This window comes from Salarias fasciatus, chromosome 20 (assembly GCF_902148845.1).
Source record: "Salarias fasciatus chromosome 20, fSalaFa1.1, whole genome shotgun sequence".
NCBI classification, from domain to species: domain Eukaryota; kingdom Metazoa; phylum Chordata; class Actinopteri; order Blenniiformes; family Blenniidae; genus Salarias; species Salarias fasciatus.
In genome coordinates, this window is record NC_043764.1 from 22,177,586 (window position 1) to 22,201,887 (window position 24,302).

At 43.6% G+C, this 24,302-nt stretch overlaps 1 protein-coding gene across 9 annotated transcripts in view; it reads right to left on the bottom strand.

The window, feature by feature from the left end:
* Nucleotides 1-24,302, bottom strand: part of LOC115408672 (rap1 GTPase-activating protein 1-like) — a 49,128-nt gene that overhangs the window by 23,818 nt on the left and 1,008 nt on the right. For 6 of the 9 annotated variants that reach the window (XM_030119537.1, XM_030119539.1, XM_030119536.1 and 3 more), the window contains exon 2: nucleotides 11,801-11,836. In XM_030119537.1, the coding sequence (XP_029975397.1) occupies nucleotides 11,801-11,836 (36 nt within the window). Of the gene's footprint in view, nucleotides 1-1,593; nucleotides 1,616-1,673; nucleotides 1,826-10,686; nucleotides 11,224-11,800; nucleotides 11,837-24,302 lie in introns of those variants that run through there. The other 3 variants (XM_030119538.1, XM_030119541.1, XM_030119543.1) reach the window with 3 other exon arrangements.

Sequence of the window (24,302 nt, forward strand, 5' to 3'; positions counted from 1 at the left end):
GAACACTAGATCGTATTTCTCTGCACAGGTTATTTCTTTCAGAGCAAACACTTAGGGGATTTAGAGACTCAAGATTAGTTTCGGTGTTATTGAAACGGAGGATCTCCCCCCCTCCATTCCAGCAGAACAGCCGACTGCTCATGCAAAACTCAGCAATACTACTGCTGTGCATCATTTGCTCAAAACTCAATATCTCTCTGAGGATGGCTTTATCTTCACAGGATCACTAATCAATACCCCCACTGGTGCTATATTGACACTTACGAGTGTCTTTCATTTTATTTAATTAATTCAGTCTCTTTCAAATACATATACTGATTGATTGGTCAGGAACAACATCCAATTTAAAGCAGTGATAATATAGTAATATGTGTACTGTATGCCTGTGATGATAAAAGACGGCTCTGGACGTCACAATGAAATATATATCACATCTTTGCAAGTACAAGATGCTGCATAATCTGGCTGTGAAAAGGTAGCAGGAGAGAAGGATTATGCAGTATTAATACTTTCAGGAGACAATAAACTTCTTCATTTGAAAACAAATGGCTTCTACAGCGTGGACTGCAACCTAATCCTGTTGCAAACTGGGATACACTCATTATTCTTGGTTGTGTGCATGTGTGTGTGTGTATTTGATAGTGTGAATGTATGGAGCAGGAGGTTCGACACCGACGCGGTAGATAAGACAAACAGCTGCTCAGGAGGGACAGTGGCAGAGATGTAAAATCTGCTTCCACATCCACGGAGTGAATCACTGAGTTCACTCAGACTCAAATGTAGGTGAAGAAAACAGAGCATGAATCATTAACATACAGCGCAGCCTCCCAGCTATTACGCAATGAGTGAGTGTTCAATCAAGGAAAGTCCTGCAGCATCCAAATTAAAACGGGTACAAAAATGAGTCTTTTCCTCAACAGGCTCAATAAAGATAAACTCAGCAAGGAGCTGCTGCCGCAGCAGCTTCGTCTCCCAGGGGAGAGGAAGACCGAGGAGGGCATCAGCTGCCCTCAACTCCTAATTAGAGCTGATTTTCAATAGATGAATGCAGGACACACATGGCCACGTGTATATGTTCAAGTGAAGCCCAGTGTGTGTCCTAAAAATAGTTGGTTTCAAGAGAAATGTCATTTTTTTTTACAAGGATTTACTGCATTTATCCTCTAGAGTCATAAAGACAAATATACAAAATTGGCAAAATGGTCCTCCCTATTCTAAAGTGAAATCAGAGCATATTCTGAGTAAATGTCTTCTGCAAATACCAGTAACAACAGTGTATTTTCATTTTAACAGACTGGCTCGGAATCATGTACAGAACGTACTGAACTACATGTTTCCAGAAAAGTAGCAGCTATCAAAGTAAATCCCATGTTCAAAACTCCTCCGGTACTCCAAGCTTGTTTTGCAGCATCAGAGACTGCAGTTCACACACGCGCACGCGCGCACACACCTGCCTCGTCCAGTGTAACGTTACCACGTACGCACAGCCCCAGCTGGAGCTCCGCTCTCAGCACCAAGCGCCACAGCTTCATCCCAACACCACAACACATTACATAACCCCCCCCCCCAGCTGGCTGGCAACGCAGGAATCACCCGAGTGGAGGAGCCGCGTCGTGACAGCTGGACGTGTCCTGATGTCCCGCGTGGAGCCGAGGCGCAAACTTAAAACTCACACAAGTGCGGCGGGAGCGGGAGCGGCGGAGGCGGTGCGCGCGCTGGGCGCTCCCTGGGAAGTCCGGACGGCGAGCAGCTCACGGATGACTCACTGTCTACGTTTCTCATCAAGTTAAGCTCTTCTGTCCCTCTCTCTCCGCCTCCCTCACTGTTGTAGCTCCCCTCTCTCTTTCTCTCTTGCGCGCGTGCTCTCTCTCTCTCTCTCTCTCGCGCCGTGCGCGTTTTACGCGTCGCACACACACACTCCAGCTCCGTCCAGAGCGCTCTTACCGCTTCTCATCGGCCGTCCACCTGCTGGCCTCAGTTTCAGCTCTTCAGAGAAACACTCTCGCTGAGCATCCTCTCTCTCTTCTCTCTCTCTCTTCTCTCTCTCTCTCCTCCCACTCAGTCTGCCTCTCTCACACCAAATGCGCTCTTTAGTTGTCACTTCCTCTCTCTGCATACACCCTCTTTGTCTGCTCCACAGCCCTCTCTCTCTCTCTCTCCCCCCCCCCCCTCTCTTTCTCTCTCTCTCTCTCCCTCTGTCCGGTCCAGGTCCGAAACACCACCAAGACGCACCACACACACCTCCACATCCACCAGCAGCAGCCTTATCGCATCTGCAGCAGGAGAATCCTCCCCCACGTTTCAATCTTTTAGGAGAGACCACTGAAAGTCACACAGATTGGTGAAAAGGGGGTTGCCTTCAGTTTGGATACTGCCTTATGAGCCCGCTAGGGTTGTTGCTGTGGCAACCAACATCAGTCACACACATACACACAAAAAAACAACCTCCAAATAATAAAACACACCCACATGCGTGTTCATCCTCATTCTGATGTGGCTGAATCAGAGTGATTATGTCCGACGTGGCGTTCCCAGAGGTGAGCATGGATTGTGGCCCCTCTCAAAGCCCCTTGTGCAGCAGGAGAGAGGATGTGTGGAAAGGTTTTTAATTACTGTAACGAGTCTCATTCAATCCCCAGTGAAAATGTGTGTTTCTTCCACTAAGCTGCCGTGCGCAGTTCCCATCAGACACCCTGGCTACTGTCACCAGGAGTGCCTTTCACTTCTAAATCCCGGCTAAGCAATACCCCGATGCAGCGAGGATGTCGGCGCCTCCCTCCTCTCCCGTGATGGTCTCGTAAAGTAGGCACCTGCACGGCAGGGTCGTGTGCAATGTGTGGCTGCAGGAGTGTGTGTGTGTGTGTGTGTGTGCTGTGTGTGCAATATGTGTCAGACATGAAGAGATAACAGGGGATTACAGCACAATCCTCACACAGTGAACCATTAAAAGCTGTGTATTGTGATAAAAAAAAAATAATCCTTTCAGTGTCTAAAGTGTCCTGGCAGGAAAAAAAACAATAATCCCCAAAAATTACATCAGTGAACCAGAATTAGTGAAGGAGGAAATGTGTTTTTAAAAAGCTGGTGGGTCAATAACGTTTATCGATAAACCGCATTATCTGATAAGAGCAGATCCGGTTTTGTTTGAATTTCCTGCTTCATCTGCATAGTCCAGCAGTAAATCCCTTCCTCCGAGCCCCCGCTGCCAGGGATTCCCATCCCGTCAGCCTGGTGAAATGGCCCGCGGTCACTCCCCTCTCCTGCCCCCACACCAATATCCTCTGAGAAATGGCGTCCTGAAATTTCTCCATCTTCCACCCCCCCCCCCCTTTCCCGTCCTCTCTCACTGTCAGCTTTTTGAGCCGCTATTTCTCATCCAAGAAGAGTTAGATAATGATCCAATATCCTCTGAGACAGAAGCTCAAATGATTCTAAAGCCACGGCCGCTTCCTATAATTCCTGAAGGATTATGCTGAGACAAAGGAGACACATGTGTATTTATGGTTTTTTTCATCAATATAGTTCAGAGTTTGTTGTTTTTTTTTTTTTTTAAAAAGGAACAAATTAAAATTCATTCTCTCACACCACTATTAAAAACACAGTCATCAAGCGTCTGACAAGATAATCAGTATAATGTGTGGCTGCCAGGAAACGCGTGCCCAGCCGGTGACCCCCGAGTGCCGGTGATGGTTCAGGTCTTCAATCTCAGACGCATTAGACACCTGCAGCAGTCAGAGGTCGCAGCAGGCAAGATGGCCGCTGTTCTGAAATATGAATGAATAGTTATTTATGCATAACCGCTGAGTGTCTCCCACAGGTTGAGATTTAATTAGTGGTGGTGGTGGGCCTCAGGGGAGAGGGGGAGCGGGAAACAGCACCGAGCCCAAATGCATCGCTGCAGAAGGGTTCACTGTCCTCCTTTCCCACGTAGACTCAGGGAATTCATAATAAACATGTTTCACAAAATGGTCGTTTGCCTCAGCAAATTAGTAACACTGTGCCATGGAGTTTTTTTTTTGTTTTTTTTTTTGTAATTATATATTCTCCTTAGTTTATTTAGAGCCTTCAGTCATTTCATACATTCTGATGAACCAGGTCACTATTGCCCATCACATTCTCGAGTCATGAGCAGACGGTATTGATCAGCAGACACAGGAAAACATTCAGACCTGGAACTGAACAGAGTCAGCAGTGAAAGTCAGCTACCATTTTTGTTAGTAAAATTAGATTTGCCTCAAATCCACACTGCGAGGAAGAGTTTTTAAAAACACGAATGCTGGAAGCCTCAGACGCGCAAAGCTTCTTAGGCTGAAAATAATGACTGTGACAAAAAGGATTTAAGATCTCACTTTTTTAAAAGAGATATCATGTTGGTCCTAATAGGTTTTGTGAAGAAGGCATCAAACGTGAGCAGTTTCTAGAATTTATTTATACTTGTGAGTAACAATGAAACAAAGTGAAAAATCAGATTTTTGTTCTGCTACAGTATGTGATCAACTAACTGATCGAACCCAGCTGAGATCCGATAAGACTCAACAACTAAAATAAGATTGACACCCATGTATTAAGTGGCGAGGCAATATTATTACTAATCTCATAACACATACCTAAAAATCTTATTTCATAATATATATATAGTTAATTTAACATATGCAAAGTGACGCATTACAAATGAACACTTTGAAAGATTCTGGTCCTGTTTTGAGAAATCTTAAAATCTGACTCCACCCACCATGCTCAAACAAATCTGCTTGCATTCAATCCCACAGTTTGTTTGCAAGGCAAAGCAGGAGTGCCCTGTGCTTCCTCTCTCTAACTTCTCTGGAAACTTTCTGGTGTTTCCCTGCAGCACTCCTGCACCCCGCTGCGACTGTGATTGCGACTGGCTTGATAATTAAGCAGCATTTAAACTGGGTAATGGCGTTACATCAGCAGGGAACCTGGAGTAAATGTGAAAGGTAACATGTTCATGTCAGAGGCATTTCCAGCAATAGATTGATTCGTGCTTAAGTACCTCCAGCCAGGCACTGAGCGAGCTGTGAATAAAGTTATCACAACTACCTGTGGAAGGCTTTTTTTGGGGGGCGAGTCTCCATCTTTTTAGCTCTTATAACAGAATCATTGCCTCTTCGGGCAGCCTGCAGGTGGAGAGCAACATCACCATTTATTTGAGTTATATTTAAGTACTGCTATTTTTAGCCTCTCTAAAAGCTTAAAGGAAATATGTCTGGGTTTTTTGTTATTTTTTTAGCCGCCGGATGTTTCACTCTATTCACAAGCATGTTGATAATATCTGCTGGTTAATGCAGAGCGGGTGCTGCAGGCTCATCACTTGTATTGAGTGCGGCTGCCTGTTCGGGCTTCAGGTCTGACCCCAATTAATTTATGCAGGTTGTTGATAATCCCCAAGCACAGGTCAGCCACCCTGCATGCTGTTTATCAGCGATGTGAGAGTTTACCTCAGCGGCCCCCCCCCCCTCAGCCACACTCGCCTGTGATTCCCCCTCCCTGTGCCGTCATACATTACACTGATGGCACACGGGGCTGGATATTAGGACTTGGCTTCTCTCTCACATTTTTCCAAATTTATCATGGAGACAGACCACCTGCTCCCATCGGAGCTCCAACGGCAAGATATAAAAAAAAAAAAAAAAACACCTCTGCAAAGAATTACAATACAAATAGAGCTTGGAATTGCCCTATTCTCAAGGTCAGCCTCTCAAACAGCCTCACACCCGACCAGGAGCTCTCAGATAAATGGCAGGGTGATCGTCCCTGGTGTGAGGCCGTTTTTCTGAGCGGCGCTTGTAACAGTAACTCGTCCCCTGTGTGTACGCCATCAATATGAGCATCAAACTCAATATTTCCAGGTGAAGTAATTTCATTTGCAATCCAAACTGTTCACTTGCCATAAAACCCATAAAAATGTAAAGAAAATGTGAACACAGTATGTGTAGTCTCTTATGATTCAGTTACATCTGTGTGTGCATGACGGAGTCAGAAAAAGGCAGCTATGGGACTTTTCCTTCCGTGGTGTGTTTTGAGAAATGCCGAATGATCGGGGCCAAAAGCAAATATTGGATAAAATTCAAAAAAGCTGTTAAGTCTGAGACGCTCTTTGTTCCCCGGGGAGCCGTGCCTCTCAAAGTCCTTTCATTTAAACCGTCAGATATGGAAGGCCGAATCAGCCGTTCTGATCCAAGAACTGAAATACATAAACCACACACACACACACACACACACACACACACACACACACACACACACACACACACACACACACACACACACACACACACACACACACACACACACACACACACGGAATGCTACGCCACAATCAAGAAACTGTTTGCTGGAATATTCTGTTGTTCTTATTAGTGAAATGAGTGATTCGCCATCCCCCTCTAAGCAGACGGGTTGTTGAGTGGAATATTTAAATCAAGCTCAGATTCATTGATTCTTGATCTCTCTGAGGTTTGAATCCTTTCTGAGGCACTAGACGTGGCGGTATTGATCAGACGCCCACTGGGCTCTCCCTTCATTAAATAAATAACAGTAAACCCACTGGCTTTACTGACGCGTTGATCTGCAGGACTGGAAACGTTTCAAAATGGCTGTACAGTAAAATGCTACATGATAGGAATGATAAATAATAAAGTATCCGTGGGATTTGAGGCATGAGGAGACTCTGATAGATTCTTTTCAGGCAGCACCTCCCCTCACAGCTGGCCTTATTCAGCGGGCATTAAAAGGCCAGGTATAGCAGGTGTTTGTGAATAAAGCATGTTCTCTTGTCCAATAGGTCCCGATTTTCAGCTTGCTTATCTCTCACAATGTCACTGTGCAGATATCCTTGGAAACAGGCCCCTCGGGGGAATCACAGCCATGCAGATGTGGCTTCTAAACAACAGAAAGGTCACCGTGGGATGACGCTGGGATCTTTAGTCCCGAGCTACTTGTGTCGTCCATAATATAAGCCTCCATATAGTTTGATCTATGAAGAGTACCTAGTATAGCAAGAAAAGTTTTACCAAAAAAAAATCTTTTCAAGCGAGGCTTTCCTGTCCCACGAGAGGGAAAAGATCCAGAGTACCTCCTCCCACTGACTTACCACACCTCCTTTCTGCATGAAAAATAACAACAAAGAGGCTTCACGGGGGATTTACTCATCGCAAATATATGCCCATCTACCAGCCGACAAAACAAAGACTGTGACGGACTCTTCAGTTGGTGAAGCACACCAGTCCTGCCACTGCAAGTATGTGTTCAAGACAAGTGAATTTGAAAAAAAAAAAAAAAAAAAAAGCTGGCAGAACAACTGTGCCACAGAAAAGCTGCAAACATCAGATAAAATAAACTGGAAGTGTCCTGTCAAAGTTGCCTGGCACGCATGCGAACCTTCACCAGCTTGCTGTCATCCGAGCTTTATGTGTTTTTTTTTTTTTTTGTTTTTTTTTTAAAGACGTCTTGTGCTGGTTGTGGATGGCGGGTGACATGTTCGGATTATTGAGACGAGTAGAACCAGGGGCGAGCTTGTCACTTCGGCGGCTATATTTGGTCGGACAGCAGGAGATTCGCAGAGAAAAACCTTCCAGTCTGATCAGGCTTGACAGTTTGCTCTCCTACTATGTCCGCTCCTCCAGACAACTCGGGCTGACACACACAGATGAGCGTGCACAAGCGAGCTGACACCAAGGCCCCGCTTCGCAGTGCAGGGGTGAGTGCGTGCGCGACGGAGACGGGCAGAGGACGATGCAGAGTGACATCTCAAGGGAAATCAGTAAATACAAACAGAGGATTGTTTACAGTGACAGCTTTTACGTGTTGATGAGCACAGCGCACACCTCAAGGATGAAAAAAAGTCTCGGGATTCTAAAAATAGAGTAAGGAATCACATGATAAGTAGTGGAATAAATAGCAGGGTCATTCAGAAGTATTGGAACAATCTATTTTTGGTTTGCCGGTGCTCACTGAGCAAAAGAGCAGATATTTGATTACAGAAAAATAAGTAAGTAAAAATTTAACAGAATGAAGAAAATCAAGCAAGTGGTGAGTTTTCATGTTCTCCCTGTACATGCAGAGTCTTTCTCTGGCTTCCTCGCGCAACCCAGGCACATGCTTGTTAGGTTCATTAGTGACTGTAAATGGCCGGTAAGTGTGAGCGCCATGCGTGTGGGTAATCGTGCGTGTGGGTAATCGTCTGTCTCTCTGCGTTAGCTTTGTGACAGACGGCCAACCTTTCCCGTGTCAGCCGGGATAAACTCCGGCTCCCCCGCGACCCTAACTGAAACAGGCACAAAAGACCAGCAGATCGATGGGCTGCCTGTGCAAATACCACATAAATCTAAACTCCGCACGAGTTAAATTTAGATCTGTGGTGAACACAATGACGCCAATACTGCAAATTCAGCATTCTGCTCTGTAGGATAAACACGCTTTCTGCAGAGGGACATATGAAGCCTTTCTCGCATTTCAAGAGAAACGTGTTTTTCTGAGGGAAAGTAAATGTTGCGTCTATTTTCTTGCTGCATTCAAAGCACAGACACATGTCAGCTCCTTTAAGGTGTAGTCTGCCTTGTTTTTCTTACAGGCAGAAATAGCACCTGGGGTTGGTTCAAAAGTGCAGATGTGTCCCGCATGAAGGTCAGGTGAGCTGAAGCATGGCTAAGAAAGCAGGACAGGTGGCCAACTTGTTTCAAAGAATGGGCAGGGAGCTACATACAACAGACAGAATGCAACAATAATCCATCATGCTCAGGGGACAGAGAGGCAGAGTGCACTTTGTGTCTGGATGTATGTTCGTGTGTGTGTGTGTGTGTGTGTGTGTGTGTGTGTGTGTGTGTGTGAGTGAGAGGGAAGAAAAAAAAAAAAGAGCAAGGCTCTTATACAACATTTCAGTCCAGCCATTATCCACACTGACCCTCCTCTCCCATTTCCTCCCATCGAGGGAGCTTAGCAAGACAGGATTACAACCAATTACAGGCGTCCCCCGGAGAGTGTGGAAACTGGGCTCCAGGATCATCTGTTTATTGTGTACGACCCACGGTGGCCTGATAGAAGATGTTCATTTAGCATTTAATCAACTGCAAGAGTTGAAGGATCAAAGCCATTAAATGCAAGCAACAGATTTGGTGCCATCTGTAGTTCACAGGATGTCTTATCTTCCCCCCGATCCACCAAATACATAACACTGATATAATGGAATTACATAGATTAGTGGTTGCAAACGTTTTATCCCTGTCCTACGGACCTTCTCTCCACTCTCCGGTCTTTGATTTGCCAAATATGGCAGGACATCGAAACACTGGCAGGCAAACTGAATCAATTTTGACGATCTTATTGGACGAAAAAAACCACATCAAGCTCTCTGACTCCCCCTGTGATCCTCATCACCTTGAGGTTGGAGCTGCAGCTGCTGAGAGGAGGGCCCTGCTCATCATGGGGCCGCAGCTCCATCACCTCAACACGCTCCACAAGGCCTGAGACGCTTTAATGGACGCCACACACCCCGTAAGTCCCGCTTTGAATCGCTACCATCTGGGAAGTGGTTCGGAACAATGGAGTCGAGCACAAACCGTCTGAAACACAGCGTCTACCCGGGAGCTGTGGCCTCCATCACATCCCGCCCCCCGCTCAGACACACAATACACACAATTCAGACTGTGTGTTTAACCATACAAACTGGACGACTGACCACCACACCGTATCTAACTCACCTCCGAATTTGCACAGCGAACTGTCATGAAACCTACTACCTATTTATACTTTCTATACCTTTAATTTGTTATACTTTTCTGTTTATCTTTGTATAATTTGTACATCTGTATCTAAAGAGCAGTCATGTGTAACTTCATCACATATCATATCATGACAATGAAAGCCCAGTTTGGCCACTGTAACAGATGATCCTTTATGGCTGAATGTTGTGGGAGTCAATCAGTATTCTAAAACTAATATATACTAAACCATATGTTTAGAGTCACTTTTGCTTACAAAAGATAAAAATTTATATTAACTGTTAACATAATTCTTCAATCATTTAATGAGTCTTTTAAACAACACAAACAACGCATTTAATGTAATAATTTCTATAACAATGATCACTGAACGTATTATTTTAAGGGTGTGAATTACAAAGAGTAACCAAATATAACGTCTGGAATATATTGGATGTGTTTCCAAACTAGAATTAGTGAGGCTTAACATATGCTTACTGTGCACAGTGTTTATGCTTAACTAAACAACTTTTCGTGTCTGTTTTTCCATATTTCCAAGGTAAATGCATCCATCAGGTGCACTGAGTGGGAGGAATGTACGCATTGCTGAAGCAGAAAAGGTAAAACACAGCTTTGAGAGTCATGCACACTCACCATACTGCTTTAAATCCTTTAGATACAAGACAAAGTGAGAAAGAAACAATTTTTTGGTTCCTCTGCAAGTCCTGGACTTACAGAAAAATGGACAAAATCTATCTGTCTACCTATCTATCTCTCTATCTATCGGTCATTGTCACTAATGCTAGAAATTCTGCATAAGCAGCACAGATCTCAATATGTAGCACAACTATCCAATCACATTTTCTGTCATTGTCTGTAATGGTAGATTAGAAGAAACGTAAATACATGTACAAGTTGCTCAATATAGCCACTTAGCTGATGAAGTGAGATTATTAAGAAAACTCACCAGAATTTTCTTGATCTTCTAAATCGAAAAGGTGAGCATGGCATTTTGCTGAGCAGTCGTGTTACAGCTTTGCTGCCCTTTCAGCTCACTGCTACAATGTCCAGGCTGCAGTGTTTACAAAAGTAAGGAGGGCGTTTATGAAATGTCTGATGGCACTTTCACTGCGTCTTTTGTTGCTTTATCCGAGCGCCACAGGGCTTCCAGTTAGAAATTGATCTGTCCTGCTGGGGACGATAATGTAATAAAAGTCCATACCAGCTAAAAGAATATAGCTGGGAGGATTAAGTGTGGCTCTGCTTGAAGTATTTTTCTTCTTTGATGTAATGCAGACATCACAATTTTTCCTCCTCATGTCACCTCACCCAGTCAGTCCTCTCTTCCTTCCTCCTCTCCCACACTTCTTTTATCTCCTCTGCTGTTTCGCATCGTCTTTTAGATCCCCGTCTTCTTGATCTTTAATTTGCTCCAGTGTTTACTGTCCTCTTCTCTAACAATGAGGTGCGGCCATTCTGTTTCACGCCGCAGTAGCTGATAGCCAGACCAGCCACTGCTGACTAATGCGGGCCTGAGAGAGAGGGAGAGGGATCCTTCAATATCTGTATTCCAGCGGGAAGAGGAGGTGAGACTGTGGAGGAGCACTGTTTAAGCCGCTGCCTTCGGACAGGAGGGGGATGAGGGTCAGGCTCTCGTGCCACCACACCTAAAGCTTTCAAAAAACGGAGCCTGGTATCTGCAGTGGCAGGAGGTGTGCGTGCTCAGATCCCCGCCTGCCTCCACGTGCCGCTCGCAGCAGCAGTGCTGCCGTCCTGCCAGCACTGCAGAGATGGCAGCGCCGATCTGCGTCCCGGCTGCCGCCCATCTGCTCCACCTTCTCGCCGGCTCATTCATCTTACTTACTGCCGACTCTGTGGACTGCTTCACACATTTAAAAACCGGCGAGGTCTCTCTCAATCAGCGATACCGAACTCCACTTCAGAGACCATCCAGCTTCACTAATGGTAATCCACTTCCATCATTTGATCATTTTACAGCATACGTCTCATTTTCTCTGTGTGATAGTGCTGCCGTGACCCACATTAACTCAACCAAAGGCAATAATAAAGGCAGAACTTACCACAAGCTCCTCGCTTTAGAGAAAGTCTTGTCCACTCTGAAAGAAAGAAAGAAAGAAAGAAAGAAAGAAAGAAAGAAAGAAAGAAAGAACACATTACTTGTATCAGTAAATTCTGTGACTTAACATTTTTCATGAATTCTCGTTTTTATAGTGATCTTCACAAAAAAATTAACACTCGACACATTGAAATACCAGCTTGCGAGTGATTGCTTAAGATTCTGGGCAAAAACGATGTCAGCCAAATGTTACCAACCAGAACAAATCACCAACTCCTACACTCGACCATAGCTTCCAAGTGTTTGTCTGCCGACATTTACAAGCAGGAAACACAGAGGGTTTGCAGACTTCCACTTCCACCTAGAATCAAGGGCACTGGAGTGAGAGGATGGTTATACAGCGAGCGGAGTTACCCTGAAATAACTCGTGCCATCTGTTGAGGGAGCATTTCCAAGAATGAAAAGATGATTTACAAAGCTGCGGCTTTCTGGGACAAAATGAATCTTATCCTCTTTCAGGCATGTGCTTTCAGCTCATTACACACTGTCAGTGAGGAGCATCTGTTCTTAAATCACCGCACAAACAGACTTTAGTAGGATTCAAGGGGAACAATGATCAGATGATGCATCAGACGTGTTGGGGGACGATGCATAGACGTGCTTCAGCCAACAGATGGCGCTGTGAGTGCAGAAGAAATACACCATGTCTGGCATTCATGATAACGGGGCCAGGTTCAGTGCCTGGTTACTTGTGATTGAAGAAAGCAATTAATTGAAGCTCATAAGGCCGAATTTTATAAACATTCAGTAATCATTCAAATGTTGATTTTATAGTTTGTTGCAGCAACACAGAATGGCATTAATATTCAGGATGTTTCGTGCGGTTGTGCAATGATTGGAACTCCAGCTTCATAACAAGCTTGTTTCCAGTTGGAATCCAGATCTTTCTGTGTTTGCACAGTTTTCCAGTTGTCTCATACTGTCCACAAACATGCATTTAATTCTAAGTGACGCCTCTGAATTGCCCTTCAATGTGAACGTGAGTGTCTGTGACCGTCTGCCTGTCTGGGGCATTACTCTGCCTCCCGCCATATTCAGCTCTGCTCGGCCTCAGCTCCCTGCAACCCTGAATGGAATAAAGCAGTCGTGGAGATGAATGTCTCATGACTACAGGAGCTGAACCTCTGTCATATCATCCTCCACCCCTGAAAAAAAAATATCCAGAATGATGCACCACCAAACAAACACATCGCACAGAGAATAGCCGAGCTGCAAGGCTGAGTTTATGCTGGGTCTCCCCTGGCCGCTGACCCTGTGTCGTCAGCCTCTTCCCTCATGTCAGGGCTGGCTCTGCTTCTGCTCCCTCCCTGTCTCTCCTCGCAGGGCCACCAGGGTTTGGAGCTCTTACTCATCTTTCTGTGGACATGATTTGTGTGCATGACACACAACAATCCTGGGAGCAGACAACACTCTTTCTGAGCATGAATACAGACAACGCGGTGTGACGGCAGCTGCTCCGTGAGGCAAAAATAGCAGAAATTGCTACCAAACGAGCCACAGCTGATGGTGATGGTGGGAATAGTGTTGTGGTGCTTACTTAGTCATAAGTAAGTCATGCACATCCAGCTGAAACTAAGACACGGCAACCTGCAGGTAGCAGTACGTGCTATTTCTCTCTTAAGTGACAATCATCTTACAAAGTCTAAAAACGATAACCTCCAATCCAGGCCACAGACTGAGCTCCAGTTTCCATTCATATGAAAAGCAACTTCCAAGTTTCATTGACAAAAAAAAAAAAAAAAAAAAACCCAGATCGGCAATATTAGAACCAAAAGTAAAAGCCTTTTTACTTCTTCTTTTTTGTATGGGAAAGTCTCCAGAGATAAATGAAAGTCCAAAGCTTCCTCCTTCTGAGAAAACTGTCTCAGTAAAGGAAACAGACCCGGGGGGGGGGGGGGGGGGTTTGTTTGTTCAATGCACTGTGGAGTCACGAATCAACAGACTGGTGTTGTTACAGTGAGTTGTCGCCTGATTCCCCCTCGGTGCAGAAGATCACCCATCATTTTCAACCCCGGGTCGTCCATGTGACATCTAATGACACTCAAAAGGAAATTCCAGGGTGGTTTTAGCTCCAATATACCACCAGTGTTGATTTCACTGAGCACAACAGACACACGTGTGCATATGTGTGTGTGTGTGCAGATAAATCGGTGCTTCATCTTAAGTGGAATGCTTACTGGTCCTTGGGAGGACGCCAAAATTCTTATGGGCTGTCGGTTCTGCTCTCAAGACGCTGAGTGTCTGGGGGTGGGGAGCTGTTTTCATTTGTACTGCATCACTAAGAATAACATTTTCTAAGCCTCGTCCTGTGCTGGTCACCCATTCTCGGGTTTCGTGGAATTCCCATAAAATGAAATCAACCAGGGTGTGTCGAGATCGTTGGATAAAGGCTTCATGCTGAAATACCAAAACCAATACAGGAAATTTGAAATAAAACGTGCCCTAAGCAAGACAACACAACATGATACCCGGCAGCTGAGACCTTGGCATTCTGGGAGACGGATACATTTGTCAAAGATTAATTACAATCCTCAAGGCAACACGCGCTCCTCTTTTCTTGCTGTGCCACGAAAACAAACGTCGTCATACATTTAAACAGATTCTACTTGGTTGTAATTGTGCTTTAAAGGTGACATATTGTGCTCCTTTGAGTCTCCTCGTGAAATTTCAGTTACAAGTTTTGATCTAAAAGGAACACAGGATAAGTCTCAACTGTAAAATGTTTAAAACTGAACAACACTGAAGTAGGATGGCGTGGCAATGATCGGAACCCATCATTGCCCAAATGGCAAATCGTTGTGAGACCTTATGGCAGCAGGACAGCAGACAAGGCTTCAGCCCTCCATGTTTGACCCAGACTCAAACCCAGAAACAGAAGTGGAAGAGGACAGAATTTACCATCATGCTCAAATGAAAATGTGGAGTTTTTTTTTACCACACATCAAAGGCTGAAGGACGACATGCTTCCCCAAACTAAGCAGTGGTTAACAAGTAAAAAGTACACAGAAAACTAAGGGTGTTAAAGTAAGGCTGTTAAAAAAATACTCAGACTGCATAAGACCAACATTGAGGCTCCTCCTGGCCAAGTGGAAGGATGAAACATGACAGTGACAGGCAGATCGGTGCGATGGCTGTAGTGATGCGGTTGTTGTATCGGTCCGTCATGGTGAAGAGCTCTCGATTTACCGGTCAATCTATGCTCCCACCCCTACCTATGGTCAAGAGCTTTGGGTCGTGACCGAAAGGTCAAGATCCTTGATACAAGTGTCTGAAATGAGCTTCCTCTGTAGGGTGGCTGGGCGCTCCCTCTGAGGAGCTCGATCACCAGGGAGGAGCTGGGAGTAGAGCCGCTACTCCTCCACATCGAGAGGAGCCAGCTGAGGTGGCTCGGGCATCTGTTCAGGACGCCTCCTCTACGCCTCCCTGGGGCGACTGTCTCTCCCGGTCTCTCCCTGGAGAGACTGTCTGTGAACGCCTCAGGATCCTCCAGGAAGAGCTGGAGGAAGTGTCTGGGGACAGGGAAGTCTGCTGCCCCCGCAGCCCGGTCCCGGATAAGCGGTTGAGGATGGATGGACTGACTGATGGATGATATAAATTTTGATGTGCTGAATTAACAATAAACCTAAGTTAGAGAAACCATGTGAAGATAAAAGTTGGGCAGATACATAAGAATGTTTGCTGTCGCCAGGACATTTGCATTATAAATTAAATTAATTATGATGATGATCATGAATAACTTAATTGGAGGGGGTGCATGTGATATAAATTGCACTAAGTATTAAGTAATAGTGGAGCAGTTATCTGTACATCATTAAAAAAAAAAATTATCAGGTGGCTCAAAAATACTGATTTTGAAAATACCATTTTAGAAATGTTTAACCCGGTGAAGAAAGTCTGATGAAGTCCAATGTCAAAAAATGAAAGCAACAGGAAGCCCTCTAAATAACACAAGTGTCATCATAGTTTTCCTAAATGTATCTGAACTATCTGTAAAGCAATAGTCAAATTAATTACTCTCCAATTATTGTTTAAAACTTGATTCATATTACTGTCATCAAGAGGAAACCTAACCAAACACATGAGTCATTCACTTAATAAAAGAATGAATCAGACCCGGACTGAGCAGGATTAAGCAAAAACAAGGAAGAAGCAGCAGGAGAGTTAACAATAGTCTTAAAAAAAAATCTCACTCTTAGCAGCTTTACAAAGAATATTGTGTCCCGATTGGAGTGGAGGAAAGTAGGCTATAACCAATTTGCCTGCGCTAATGCATTTGTTGGCTGTGAGTCACATTTGCACATTGAAATCGCACTGTGGTAATAATGTGTGTGACGCCTGCTTCACATCTAAAGAAGACCTGTTACATATTGTCATATTGACTGGTAAATAAACAAGGTTGAATAGTGTGTGTGTCAATAATAAGCGTATGCCATGTTTCAAATAATGAAATCAGCATATGCAAACGTAATTCTTTAAGAAAAAAAAACTCAGGTTTCAGGTTGCTCTGAATACCCAGTTCACCACAATCTGATGCCAACAAGCACATTTTGCTGTGCAACACAACCCATGCAGGAATTAGAGCTCAGCTCCTCTTTTCTCGTCCCTCTTCTGTCCTCTCCGCAAGGTGCTACAAAAGTAGTTGCCATAGAAACAAACATCACCAAGGGATGAAAACCCGAGGCACCACCGTGTCAGCAGCGGGAATTACTTAACTCAACTTAATCTGACTGCAGTTTGTAATTTCCTAATTCCTCGGCTAAACTTTTAAAACATTTCTTCACTTCAGAAATTAGCCGAGCCCCGTCGTATATCCCGAGTCAGCAGCACCACTCGCGGCAAGTAGGTCACCAGACAGGACTGGGGAGTCAGCCCGCAGGAAATCCAGCTTAACGCAAACAAAGTTGTTGTTCAGCTGCAAATCTGCAGTGGTAACATGTTTCTGCGCTGCTAATTCTATATCTGACATATAAGAGGCCCTGAGAATTTGGCATAATCCAGCCAGAAGACGACATATGTGCGAGCAAATGTATCCTCTCAACTGAAAGTGCAGAGACTGAACTCCCTCTAAATACACTCGGAAATCACGCTCCAACCTCGATACTCTTTATGGAGAAGGTCAGCGCTGTTAGTCTCTATCTTACAACACAAACAATCCATTTGCATCGACTAATGCACTGAAAAATGATGCATGAACCAAGCTTGCAGAGAAATTATTCCACTTCCCTTCAGCTGCTATAAATTCTGGAGGAGTCCCGACGGAAATGTTCCACCCGGTCCAGTCTGCAGGAGACGAGACCCACTGAAGTTTGAAGGACAGCCTGAGCCGCTCAGGAGCCCCGGCCGTCAAAACAGAGGCGGAGAGGTTAGAGATGCCACACATTCGGCCAAAACTGGCTAACCTGAGAGGTCGAATCAAAAAATCTACAAAATCTACAAAAACATCTTTGCAGGATTAGGAGAAATCCTGAGGCTCCGTTAATAGAGAAGCCTTTCAGTGACTTCATATTTCGGTCCCCCACCATGTGTCAAAACCCCCAACGGCGTCGGAGCACCTCGCATGGCGGCCATCGCCGTGTGAGTGAGCAATCATGTTAAAGGAAAATTGAGAATGATGAAGCGGCGTAACGCAACACAGAAGCCATTAGCGAGCACTGAACAGTCCACTGCAGCAAGAAACTGCTGTGAAAATTCACCACATTTGTGTTGGTGAAATTACATCAACGTGAAATCCAGACTGTGAGCGTGAGTGTGTGAGGGCGGAGCAGTGAAGAATGAAGAGTGAGATCCCTGCGAAGCAACGGGACGCGGCAAACGTAAGTCTCTGTGGACCAAACTGTCCTTCTTCACACCAAAATTCAAATTAAATTTTGAATCTATCAAAACGTAGTTAATGGTGCTGTTATTTCTCTGAACCGGCCAAACAGAGACACACATTCTACACATTTGTATTTTGTGTGCTGTGATCTAATTTGAATATTTGACACAGGAAAAAAGCACATTAATATGATGTTTACCTGATTAAAAAACACAAAACTCTGCCAAACAATCATGAATGCGTACTGCTTACTGTATCTGTGCCTTGCGTGGGCTGAATGAGCCCATTGATGGAGAAATAAGTGTAAAGCAGCTGAATGTCCTCATTTTGTTTCCCTACAGTAAGATACAGTGTATGAAAGCTCCCGCTGGTACCACAGCTACACTGACTGCTGGCTGCACCAGCACGGAACTGATCTGATAAACCAAACTAACAAATGACAGTATTTCATATTGTCAGTGTTACAGTAAATTGTTCTACATTTTCTTGAAGCTAATTCAATCAATTAAAGGCAGATTTCATTTTGTTACAAAATGAGAGATTTCAGTATTGATTTTAGACAGATACATTAAAGTTTGGTGTATTATATAAATCTTGGTTGTATTTCTGTTGCGCTATTTGAAGAAAAAAGTTCAGATCTCAAGCTTCGGATGTGTTTAATAATTAATCTGGATTTTTTATTTTATTTTATCGAGGACACACTAGCTGATGGATTTACATGATAGACAGGCTGCCTGAGCTTGCTTACTCCAGTAGTCTTTATATAGGATACAGCACGACAGAGAGACATTAATAGAACGAAATTGTTACTTGTTTCATAGCATTTGTATGGCAAGACCAAAAATCTGACCTGATCTCCATCTCTTCTCCATCAGACTTCACACATTATCACATAATAAAACACTCTGTTCAGCTGTCCCACATAAAAATCCCTTTCGGTGCTTCGCCACAGTTTTACTGACACTGAAGTCTTTGTTGAATATTGTTAAATAAACAGATTTCTGTCAAAAACTAAAGGGTGAAAAATGATCCATACCCGACCGAGAACTAAGAAGGCAGTGTCTTCATTTCCAGTAAAAAAAAAAAAAAAATCAGAACTAGTTCATCACATACAGATTTATAACACAATAACATTCATTGCTCTTTCAAGTAATTTGGTACGAACTTCACAGATATCAAGTCCAACTAAAACTCTTTTAATTGCAGCTGTACAGCTGTTTGCAGACGAACATATGAGTGACTTAAAGGCCTCTCATGGAACAAAGTTCCAGACTGGCAGCCCCATGAGCATTAGATAATTAACTGCAGCTCAGGCCGTGCCTTCTTATCCATTATTCTCCAAGGGTGACTTGGCATTGTGAACGTGAATGTGAACGTCAGAGTAAATATGCAAGGTGAAGCGACTGAGTAGGCCCTGAAGAGCCCTCTCGCTGCCCCGCCGCTCCTGTTTGTTCTGCCGCTGCCCTTGGAAAAAGTACCTGAACGGCCTCCGGTTCTCAAGTATCTCTGGCTCGCTCGGTAATCGTCTTTTGTCATGCAAACATTTGCTTTTTGTCAAACAAAATGACCGAGTATCTGTTGTTCGCCAAAGCACAGCGTTCAACAATAAGCTTGGACAACAGATTATTAAAAAATCCCTTTTTTTAAACAGCATGAGTTCTTAAAACAAAGAGCTTTTTTCTGACAATAACACCTCTAGTACTTTTAAACAAAACATGACTTTGCCCGTTATTTTGACTGATGTCGTTTTTATAAAAGTACACAATACATTTTGTTAACTTTCTTTTTAACAGATCTTGAAATAATGATGAGGCAGTTAATGGAAGTATTAAGCAACTTCAGGAAAAACGCATGAAAAGTGAACTGGTCGCTCCTCAACACTACTAAACCTCATTAAATCTCATATTGTATCCTGAACTATTGTTAGCGGTATCAAATATCATCATGCTGAGATGTAAAAAGCTCTGTGTTATATTGATATGAAAAAGTCATATGTTTTTCTTAATATATTGCACTTTTTTCAATTTTTTAAGCAAACGTGGGTTCAGAGATTACAGGAGTCAGTCCCAGCTGAAGAAAGTCCTGCACTCATATTCACATACAAACAGATCTCCGAGCCACCAATTAGCCTGATATGCATATTTTTGAGCTGTGCTTGCAAAAAAAAAAAAAAAATTAAATGCACACACAGGGAAAACAAACTTAAACGCCCCAAAAGTTTCATATTTAAACTGAGGAACTTCTTTTTCTGAGGTGAGAGTGAAAACCACGACACCACCTGTTGAAAACTTTATCATGTTTCCATAAAATCATTACATTGGAGTTTGCGTGTTTTCTCTGAGCTCAGTTGAAAGTAGGAGTGTAACGGTATTTGTATTCGTCCCGTACCGTCACGGTACGGGGGTCACGGTTCGGCACACACAATCACACAACGAATACACCAGTGAGTAAAAAAAACAAAAATTCCAACCTTAGATGGCGGTAATGAGCCTAAAAGCTGCCGGCAACCACCATTATCACAGAAGAAGAAGAAGTACAACAAGCAGGTCTAAACATGAACAAATGAAGAAGAAAGTACAAGCGGAATGAGAGCTGCAGCGTGTGGCGGAGCGGATTAAACAGGAGAGTATTTGTTCCGCGTGCGTTCCCTCATACGGAGTGACGTGTGATGTGCCAGTAAACGGGAAGCAGCACAGTCAAAAAACCAGCAGAGAACGCCACGGTGGTGGAAAAAAACTTTTTTAATACAAAACCCCGAAATAAAAAACATTGGAGAGGCGAGATGGAACCAAATCGCGCAACAGCGAGTTGTATAAAGAGCTCCATAGCAGAATACGAGCCATCGCCGGCTGGTGTTATGGATTAACTGGTTCCCGTGTTAACGAATGACAGCGGAGGTCTGTGTAAACACATTTTGATTACAGCAGTTGTTAAAGTAAGACTCACAAAAGACTTTAAACGTATACACTCACTGTAACTGTCGATAGCCGAGGTTCGCTAGAACGACTAGATGTTTCAGTCATTATTGGTCACAAGTTAACACGGGCACCAGTTAATTCGAAACATCGGCATGCGGCGCAGAGCTCACACCGAGACGTGCTGCTCCGCACGGCGGTGCTGCGGTCAGGGGAGCAGCCGCTCCTTCAGCAGCGTATCATGGAGATTTTGGGACATTATTTGAGCAGATATCAGCAGATAAAAACTCTCTGCTTGGCGCTGAGGACTGCTGCTGCAGAGAGGAAGACCTGCAAGTTCCTCGTGAGATTTTGTGCGCATGTCACAGGGTCCTTGTAAACAAGGATTCATCATGGATGCTTTGTATGCTGTACATGAATACACTCGCGTTTAATACTATTGTTTACAATCGGATTGAAAAAACACCACGTAAACTGGGCCAATAATGTGTCGCATGGGAAAGCTTGGGAAAAATGTTCTGGTACATTTGTGAGATATTTTTACTTTTTCCCCACTGTACCGAAAAACGTACCGAACCGTGACCCTTACACCGAGGTACGTACCGTACCATGGCTTTTGTGTACCGTTACACCCCTAGTTGAAAGGAACTGATGCTCCTCGATGAGTGTGTGTGTATGTGTGTGTGTCTGTGTGTAATCCTGTGTGTTTGATGGAGCAGTCCAGGTTCTGCTCTGATCTTCATCAGCTCAAACAGGCTTGGACGGATGGTGAAAATGCCAGACTTTCACTCATCTGAAGTGTTAATGCATATGAAGCTTTTGAATTTAACTCTGACAAACACGGCCTCGCCAAGAGTCAGTTCTCTCGCTGACTTGAAGTAATTAAATTTTCGAATCAGATGGCCAGAGAATGGCTCCAAACAACTGAGGCCTGCTCCGGTTTCAAAACAATGTCCGTCCCTCCAGTCACTTGTTTTTGAACGGGACAGGCGAGCATTCCTTCATTCAGTCTTTCTATGGGACTCTGCGACATGCAGTATTGTTCAGGCAGCCCGGAGGCCTTCTCACTGCGGTCACTGCCCAAGCATTTAGTTCACTTAGCAGGTCACAGCTTCGTGTTTATCTCATGATTTGAGGGGAACTGGGCTCAGCGGCACTAACGCGAGCAGCTACAAAGAGTTTCATGAGAAGACCTGGCATGCGAGACCAGTAAGCGCTCTCAAAAGTAGAAGGAATAGTTGCAGTAAAACAGATTTTAAGGATATGAAAGTTCAGTGTTGCAACATGAAGGCAGCAGTCGGCCGCCGTGATGATTGCATTACGAAATAATGAAAGGAGGGTTATAAAATCTAAATAAAAAACCTTTATATAAATATACCACATTAGGCGGTCATTCCATTAATTATTGATGCCTCAATTATGCTGCATAAAAGACAGACAGCTCTGCAGAGGACCGATTCCTACAGAGCCTCCGCTGACGAAAAGAATCAGACTGATGTGTACAAATTCCATCTGTTGACCCTGAAGTCTCCAGCAAACTGTTGCATAAAGCGTAGATGAAACTATTAATGAATGTATTGAAGCACAGAGTTACAAAATCAAAGTTTCCTGAAATTAGTGCAGATTTCACTGGACAACGAGTGTCCTTCAGTTCAGGTTAGGGGCTACGTATAGTCTCTTTAGGCCCCGTTTACACAAACATGTTTCAAGAAAATGCATTGTTTCTGCAGAAAATGTTTGCGTTTACACAGCAACACTTTGAAAACGATGTCCGTTTACATGAAAAATGATGTAGTTTGCATGATGGGCCACTAGTGGGTGCTGTTGTTTGTTGTTATAATGAAATTACACTCATGCAGGCAGAGAACAAAGCGCTATTAACATTAACAATGACAAATATGGACATCGGCATGTTATTCCAGGGGACTCAACTGTAAAACTACCGAGTTCTAGAAGAATATAGACTGGGAGTTACGCCTCCCTGGAAGCCGCCGTTGCTGTTGCTGTCCATTTACTTGTGCATGTGGGTGAGAACTGTTTGCTACAGCTATTATGTGCATGTGAAGCAGCAGTGTTTTCAAAATGTTGTTTTTTCAAGAGCCACTGTCGAGTAAACAGACACCTAAAACTCAAACGTTTTCAGTTTTCAACAGGCCCTGAATCCTCAGTTGATCTTAAAATATAAATACAACAAACAAACAAACAAAGGAGCAAAAAGGACTCGCTTTCTTTACAGAAATAGAAGAACAGATACTAGAGTGAAAAAGAAGTACCAATTCAACCTCAGCAAAATTAAATTGCTGAGGTTGAAATTAAAAAAGAAATTTCTTTACAGTATATAGAGAGTACAGTACATTATAACGATTACTGTTGCAAAACTGTTTGTATGTTTGTCAGCAATTTGTGTCACAGATCTGAGCTGAATGCTCAACTAGAAAAAGATAACCTTGATAAATCTAATAAAACAGGATGAATTCCATCATCCTTCAACTTTTGTACCTTCAAGATGGACAACTGGAAAACCATCGGCTGCCTCTGTCCTTGCACTGAAACTCAGAAATGATCATCAATATGGTTAGAACAAGCAATAAGGCAGTTTTAAGGATGTAATGAAGAAGAAGTTCACATGCTGGGCAAACATTTTAAAATAAAGCAAAATTTCTCTAATTGAAAATAGACAACTTAAAAAATCTTCTAAGCACAGTGGCTATGTATAAATACTGGCTGTCCCGTGACTTCAGCCATGAAATAATGACAATTTAAATCTTTTTTTCTTTGGTTTCAGTGAAAAAAGTAAGAATGCAAAGACAGCCTAATCTTTAGTCCACACAGTGGGATTTTCTTCACATTAATACAGGAAAAAGACGTGTGTTTCCCCGGCCAGCCCCTCTCTGCAGCTTTCAGCATGCATGTTTCCATGAACTCATCCTCACGGTATGGATTTCATGATAATGCTATTTCACTAGTAGGAAGGCAGTTAGCTCTCACTGAGGCATCATGCTGTGATCAGTTTAGTTCCAGGTCTGGGCACTGAGCTATGTCATTTACTGCTTGCAGATAATGTCATTATTTTAGCACTTTGCAATGTAATTACTTGGGCCAGATTAGACCTTCTGGAGCCTCCCCCCCTTTAAATCTGTAAAATAGTTTATAAAGCCTTCCACAGAAACGTAACTCTCACCTTTATGGTGCAAGTAAATCTTCAAAACATCCCCACCATCTTATTCTCCATGTTGCAGAGTAACGTTCAGCTGTCCTGAACTCATTACTGTCTCCTGAGGCCAGAGGGAGGACGGCACCTCTTGGTGGCTGACAGGTGGTGAGAAACCTCACCTCTGATTTAGTGCAACAACCACAGCGAGCTACATTTCAACCCACTGAAGAACACACTTCAAGAAAGTAACAAATGCAGTGAGACACACTGTGCCGGGACTACTTTTACATATTAACTATTAAGAGGTTGTTTGATCAATATGCACTAGTTAACCGTCCTAACGCCTCTTTAGTTAGTTTAGTAGTTGTGAGTGTTTGTCTATTTAGAAAGAAAAATGAGAGCAATCTTAACTGGTTGATACTTCCAGAAAATAGTGAAAGCTTTAACGAAACACAAGGTTTTGTCACTTATTTGGTTCTTGCTTTCAACAGTGGAAAGTAAACAACAATATTGTTCCGCTGAAGATAACTTCAGCTCTGGAGCTACTTACATGAGTGAAATG